This window comes from Miscanthus floridulus, unplaced genomic scaffold, assembly GCF_019320115.1.
Source record: "Miscanthus floridulus cultivar M001 unplaced genomic scaffold, ASM1932011v1 fs_125_1_2, whole genome shotgun sequence".
Taxonomy (NCBI): Eukaryota; Viridiplantae; Streptophyta; class Magnoliopsida; order Poales; family Poaceae; genus Miscanthus; species Miscanthus floridulus.
The window spans coordinates 52,998-60,000 of NW_027096225.1; the positions used below are offsets into that span (position 1 = coordinate 52,998).

Sequence of the window (7,003 nt, forward strand, 5' to 3'; positions counted from 1 at the left end):
GATCCTCCTCCAAGAGCATAGACGGTCAGCCCTTTCCATCTCTTCCTCTCCCTCTAGATCCAGTAGTTCGAAGTTCTCGAATGTGCTCATCATATTTATAGAAAGATGTACCCGCTAGATCTACGGCTAAGGTCCTATTCTATCCAACAGTTTCTTTAATAATCCTTGTCTAGAAAGCTTATCAGTGAACTGCCTGGCGAATCTCTCGGCTCGGGTCGTGATTGAAGCTCATGTGTACTGTAGGACCCGTGCTGTTCAGGCTACTGTCGTACCTGTTCATCCAGGCTTTCTACATACCACACGAGGATCCACAGCTTGCGTCGAGACGTTTCTCTAGGCGTAGCTTTCGTCGAGACGTTTCTCTAGGCGCATCACTTCACTATTTGGTGACGTTTTTGTGTGTCCCTCTCCTTCCGTGGTCTTGTGGAGGGTCAGTAGGTCACGCACTGTATGAGCCGTGCTGCCGAGGCTACATACCTGTAGCCTTGCAACAAACCACACGGAAACGTTATCCAGTTTGCTTGGAAACGTTTTCTCAAGAACTCTCGTGCTCCGGAATGTCTTGCGTTGTGTCGAGGGTATCGTGCGTGCCTGCTGTGTCCATCCCATATTCCCATCCCATCCCATCCCATCCCATCCCATCGTATCGTACCACAGGAACCAGATTTGATTCGGGGCTTGAAGACGCGGACAAAGCCAAGCTAACCCCCGCGCAGCGACTGGCTGATGTTGTTGTGGTTAGGCACCTCTAGACCCACCGAGTGTGTCAGTCCCATTCCATCCCACAGGATCGGTGATCGCGGATCCAAAAGCCCCTCACGACTGGTTCTTTCTTTCTTTCTTTCTTTCGGGCTGTACCCTCCCCGCCGAGGGCCCGACACGTCAATATTCCCCCGGCCGATTTCGCCCTCCGTTTGTGGATGCAGACGCCTTCAACCGGCCCTCCCCGCGCCTGCCCCTGCCCGCTTTCCTTTCCTTTCCGCTTCCACTTCCACTTCCACTTCCACTCTCTCTCTCTCTCTCTCGGCGTCGATCGATCGGAAAGGAGGAAGATAGCAGCGGCAGCCAGAACACGCGCGCTGTCCCTGTCCGCCCATTCCATCATCGCCGGTCAGTCACGCAAAAGCCGCTTTTCTCTCCGCGCTGAAACGCGGCTGCACTCGCTCGTGCTCTGCTCGCTCGCTTGGCAATGTTGGCATTTGCCGAAAAGGAGAGGACGTGTCAGCCTTGGGATACAGCACGCACCGATGGGTGTTGACTGAAAGGATCTGTGCAATGTGGTGACGACCACCTTTATTTGTCTGGTCAACAATCGAGCCTCTCTCTCTCTCACACACACACACATCGAGATAGAGTGCTTACAAGTTGCCGCGTAGAGCACGCTCACTCCGACAGGCATGTGACAGCTAGGAGTACTGTACGAGTAGATCTCCCTCGTCTTACCAGGTCAGACCGCTTCTCGGCCAACCAGGGGCTGCCAGGTACCCACAGTTTAGCGGCACCTGCACGTCCCTCGCGGTGAAAGATCTAGACACGTGTCGAGAGGTGGACGAGTGCGGACACTTGGCGCTCTCCCATTGGCCAAAACAAACTCCCTCCTCGCTTATAAAAGAGCCCTCGCAACGGCTGCTCTTGCTCATCGAACTGCTCGCTTCGGCCTTCAATCTCCGCGCTGCGCCCCGCGAATTGTTTACGCTCGCTCTCGAGATCTCTCTCTAGATTCTCTCGGCTTCCCTCTTCAGAATTCGTGCAAGAATCTATGGCGGCTACGACGATAGATTGGCACCGCCGCAACGCCGCCTTGTATGGCGTGGCGGACAGCAAGGAGCTGGTGCGCGCGCTTGCTCCGCCCATGCAACAGGCGGTCCCGACCATCTCGTTCGCGTACCCCTGCTCCGGCGTGGAGCAGCAGAGCACGGCGGGCCCGTTTCTTGGCGCCGGCGGCGGTAGTGGCCTGCTGACCCCGGCACAGATTCTCCAGGTGCAATCGCGGCTCCAGTTCCTGCGCGGGCCGGCAGCGGCAGCGGCGGCGGGCGGCGCCACGCTGGCCACGGTGGCCACGCAGCAGATGAAGCGGCAGGGCGTGCCGCCGGCGCCGCTCCCCGCGCGACCGGCGGTGTCCAAGCTGTACCGCGGCGTCCGGCAGCGGCATTGGGGGAAGTGGGTGGCGGAGATCCGCCTGCCGCGCAACCGCACCCGCCTCTGGCTCGGCACCTTCGACACCGCCGAGGAGGCCGCGCTCGCCTACGACAGCGCCGCGTTCCGCCTCCGCGGGGACTCCGCCAGGCTCAACTTCCCCGAGCTCAGGCGTGGCGGCCAGCACCTCGGCCCGCCGCTCCACTCCGCGGTCAACGCCAAGCTCCACGCCATCTGCAACGGCACGACGGACGTCGTCGTGCCGCCGCCGCAGAGCCAGAGCCAGTCCAGCCAGAGCCAGAGCAACGCCACGGCGGCGACGGCGACGACCACCCCGAACTCCTCCTCCTCGGCGAGCCCAGACGTCAAGAGCGAGCCGGGCTGCTCCGGCTCCGAGAGCTCGTTTTCCGCAGACGGCGACGTGTCCTCGACTGGGTCCTCTGACGTGGTGCCGGAGATGCAACTGCTCGACTTCTCAGAAGCGCCATGGGACGAGTCCGAGAGCTTCCACCTGCGCAAGTACCCCTCCGTGGAGATCGACTGGGACTCCATCCTGATTTCATAATGCGATGGCTTTGCTCGCCTTGTCTCCCCAGTCCTTGATCAAGCTGTTCTTGCTTGCTCTGTACTTCATATAGATCAAAAGATTAAAGTGGTGTCTTGATGTTTAGGTTTCGGGTTTGATCACGTCTAGCATCAACTGTTAGCCCCTGTATCTCTCGGAACGGATGAGTCAGATCACTTACCAGCGTCGTCGACCACACACTATCATCGTCGACCACACACTATAACTAGAGGTAGAGGAAGGGAGGAAAAATTAAGTACCCACACAATACAAGCACCAGCATTGACCGGAGCTCTGCAGTGAAGATTACAAACTGAACTTGCTCTTTTTACTCAGTTACAGTGGCAAACTATGTATACAACTCTACCCATCTAATCCCAGTACACAGACATATCAGGCTGACATGCTGCTACAGTGACTAGATGTGACAGTAGGGCTGACTTTGACGCCTGCTCCTGCCGTGGTTACAGTGCGGCGGGAGAGCCATTCAGTGCCTACCACTGTAGCTGCTACATTGCTGTGGGAGCCCTTTTCGACGCCGCCTGTCCCTACCATGCGTTCACACAAGGAAAGCAGCGGATTACTTAATATCAACCCTGGTCTGCTTTCTTTTTTGAACGGCATTGCCCTATTCGCTTCTCTTATAATCCATGTTTTTCAGCTTGTTTTTTTGGCCGGAATAGTATTTTTCTCTCACAAAAAATCAGTTGGAACAGTGTTTTGACTTATTTTTTTTCAACGAAGCGAACCGGGCCTTTATATTATTTCGGTGAAATTACTAGCAGTCTGCGTGCAACAGGTTTCATGTATATACTGTAGTTGCGATAATCCAATTAAGAACCACTTTGACACACTGGTATGGCTGTTACTGTTTTTTGTCATGTACTACTGTTGCTGTTGAAAGGATCAAGATGCCCAAGAGGGGGGTGAATTGAGTTAATTCTAAATTTCTTTGCAATAATTAAGTTATATGGTTAGCCCAATTAACCCTTTATGCCTAGAAAGCATATCTATTGATCTATCGCACAAAAAATTTAGCAACCTATATTTCAATCATACTCTAGCATGGCAATTCTATGAATGTAAATGACAAGAATTGAATTGTTCAAAGTAAATGCTCAAAGTAAATAGAGAAGGAGGAACGCGGCGATGTTTTGCCGAGGTATCGGAGAGTCGTCACTCCCCACTAGTCCTCGTTGGAGCACCCGCGCAAGGGTGTAGCTCCCCATTCATCCGCGCAAGGATCAAGTGCTCTCTACGGGTTGATTCTTCGATACTCCGTCGTGGTGAATCACCCACAACCGCTCACAACTTGAATTGGGTTATCCACAAGCTCCACCGGATAATCACCAAAGTCCCAATCACCATCAAACCGTCTAGGTGATGGCGATCACCAAGAGTAACAAGCACGAACTCTTACTTGACCACGACAAGCCTAATGAGAAGGGTGGATATACATTTTGCTACTCTTAATCTCACTAATGAGGGCTCTCTTTGGAATTCTCAAATCTCAATCATCTCACTAGTACCTTGCTCTTTTTGGCACTCTCAAAGGTGTTTCTCAGCTGTTGAAATGAGCAAAAAGTACCCCCACATATAAATAGAGGAAGTATTTATAAGCATGGCTGAAAAATAAACCGTTATGTGCTTCTACGGGGTGACCGGACGCTCCGGTAATGTTGACCGGACGCTCCGGTCAGTTCTCCCTGAACTCCAGTATTTACAATGTGACCGGACGCGTCCGGTCGTGATTTCCCCTCTCTGGAACCTTACTGGAGTCGACCGGACGCTGGGACTCAGCGTCCGGTCACTTCACCTCTCAGCGTCCGGTCACTTCCAGACGACTTCACCTTGATCAAATGAACTGACTGGACTCTACGTCAGCGTCCGGTCACACCGAAGCCAACGTCCGGTCATGATTTTGACCCTCCATTCACTTTCAACTTTCGATCATATGTGAATGAAGTTTGCTCCAATGAATCTAAGGGCTTTTTAGGAGCTACTTAGTGCTAGGTTTAGCAAGTGTGCACCACACCTAACCCACTAGACTCACCTAGGTCAAGTTACTCGTCCATACCCCCTTAATAGTACGGCCAAAGGAAAAACAAAGTCCTAAACTACTCTAAGTATCTCTTCAACTCCAATCGACACTTAGAACTAGCCCATCCTTAACATTGTCGTCCATCCTTTGAAAACCGAAACAATTTCCATCGTAGGGGCATGACCACCATGATAGCCCAATCGATCTCTATTATCGTGACCTAACTTAATTGCCTCTGCAAAACACACGTTAGTCACAGTAATCGCATATTGTCATTAATCACCGAAACCCAACTAAGGGCCTAGATGCTTTCAGCTGTTCAGAATAGCACATATATCCGAAATCAATAAATGAGATGGAATAAAATATGTTGCTAGGAAAAACAATGAAAGTATGAGATTCATTATCTTTCACAAGAAGATTCACTGTAGCACTATTTAGCAATACTAGCAATGAGAAGAAGCACATTTCAATCAGGAATAAGCTAGAAATGTCAAATATATGTGATTTGCAATAAGGTGATTGTTAGGCGGCGTCACTGGAATATGAATATGAACTATTTCACCATGGAATTGTTTTGCCTTTTAGACTTATGTTAAACTTGTAATTCCATTTTCATAAAAAAAAATTATTATGTAATTTTTTCATAGGATATTTTAGTTGTCTACATTTATCACAGAACTCACAAAGCTTTGACTCTGTGTGAAAAGTTTCTGTGCAAAAAAGATATTCTGAAACCGCTTTTAAAATATTCTCCTTTATATGCCGAAAGATATTCTCAACCACTTTTAAAATATTCTCCGCTTATAAAGTACTGATTTTTTATAGCTATTTTAGCTGTTCAGAAGCGTCCGAAATCTGTAATTTGTTAACTAAAAAATTAAGGTTACTAATATGAAATGTGCGATGTTTCCCTCTAATCTTGGTACTAATCTTGCAGTGGTTATTGCAGCACATATACTACTTAACTTATTTGGAATAGTACTAGATGATTGTATTTATATGTTGCTGCACAGGAGGGAAAGCATCTGGATCTCTTTTTTCGCTTCTTCGTAGGTTAAAAGGACCAGAGTATCATGTGGGGAAGTCAGTACTCCACGTTAGCACAACGTTGCTTTCGCTTAATATAATGCTAACCCAATTCCCCAGCAGGAGAAAACCAGGTATTTAGCAGCAAAATCACCACAACAGACATGGTTCCTCTCAAAGTTCATTGTACAGTTCAGTGTAACTTTGTCGCTTCTATCAAACATTTTGTTTACCTTTTGGTTGATGCATGAACCTTGAGAAACGCGTTAATTGTCAGTCAGCTCTGTCTTTGGTTCATTGGAGAACTTTGAGCTTGATTAGTAGCTGCGTATACTCGGTGAAGCATTGAAAGATATCAAGCTTTGAAAAAAGCCCTGTTCAGCTAACAAAGCTATTTTCCCGTTGGGATATGACAACAGTTGATCCGGCACAGCAGAAATGCTTAGGCTTTAAAGCTTTTATCTCAGGTGGAGTGGAAAAGTGGAGACTCACACTTAGGATAGTTTTATGAAGGTAAATGTAAAACAAGTGGAGATAATGGTCTGGGTAACACCACACATCCATTGTGGGGGTATCTTTCAAATATATAGCCATATACAAGAATTGTACAGGAGTTGGTACACGTGGTGGTACAACAATGTGTTAGCTATACACATTTCCTCATAGTAAAGCAGGATTTTTTTGGCTTTAAGACCCTTATAACCGAGTTGATACAACAATGTTGCGAACACATGGTTGATATATAGCCATGTGGTTCGGTTTGTGATGAGTGATTGTCAACGTGAGTAGTTTGGGTTGAGTTGTTGAACTAACCGAGGCGTGAGTTTGGGTTGTGTAACATGTCTCTTGGTTTGTGGTGTGCAGGTGTGGAGCTCGAAGACGGTGGTCGACGGCGAAGGTGAAGGTCAAGCGGGTTTGTGCCGATGGATTGGGAGCAGTGAAGGACGGATGCCGAGGCTTGGACCGAGGGACTGGAGAAGCCGAGTGACTGATTGTGGGTGGCTGACACATGGGGTCATCGACAAGTGCAAGAGTACATGAGGAGTAAGTCAAGCGGAGGCGCTGGAAGACTAGATGGCCGGACGGTCAAGGACGATGGTGACATCTGTCGAGTTCGTGGGACGAGCCTATGGAGTACGCTACCCGCGAGTGGTTTGGTGATTTTGCCCTCAAAACCACCGGTGGACGGTTTTTGGGTTTGGGCCTCAAAACCCGGGTGCGGTTCCGGAGGG

The 7,003-nt window shown here is 49.4% G+C and overlaps 1 protein-coding gene across 1 annotated transcript; it reads left to right on the top strand.

Annotated features, from left to right (window-relative positions):
- The first annotated feature begins 1,653 nt into the window (after positions 1-1,653).
- LOC136530419 (ethylene-responsive transcription factor RAP2-13-like) lies at positions 1,654-2,800 on the top strand. Its single transcript, XM_066523159.1, has one exon. The coding sequence runs from the start codon at positions 1,760-1,762 to the stop codon at positions 2,699-2,701; it is 942 nt and encodes a 313-aa protein (XP_066379256.1). The 5' UTR covers positions 1,654-1,759; the 3' UTR covers positions 2,702-2,800.
- Positions 2,801-7,003: the final 4,203 nt, after the last annotated feature.

Bases quoted from the DNA above. Each gene is read 5' to 3' on its own strand.
- LOC136530419 (XM_066523159.1), top strand. From the start codon at position 1,760: ATGGCGGCTACGACGATAGATTGGCACCGCCGCAACGCCGCCTTGTAT.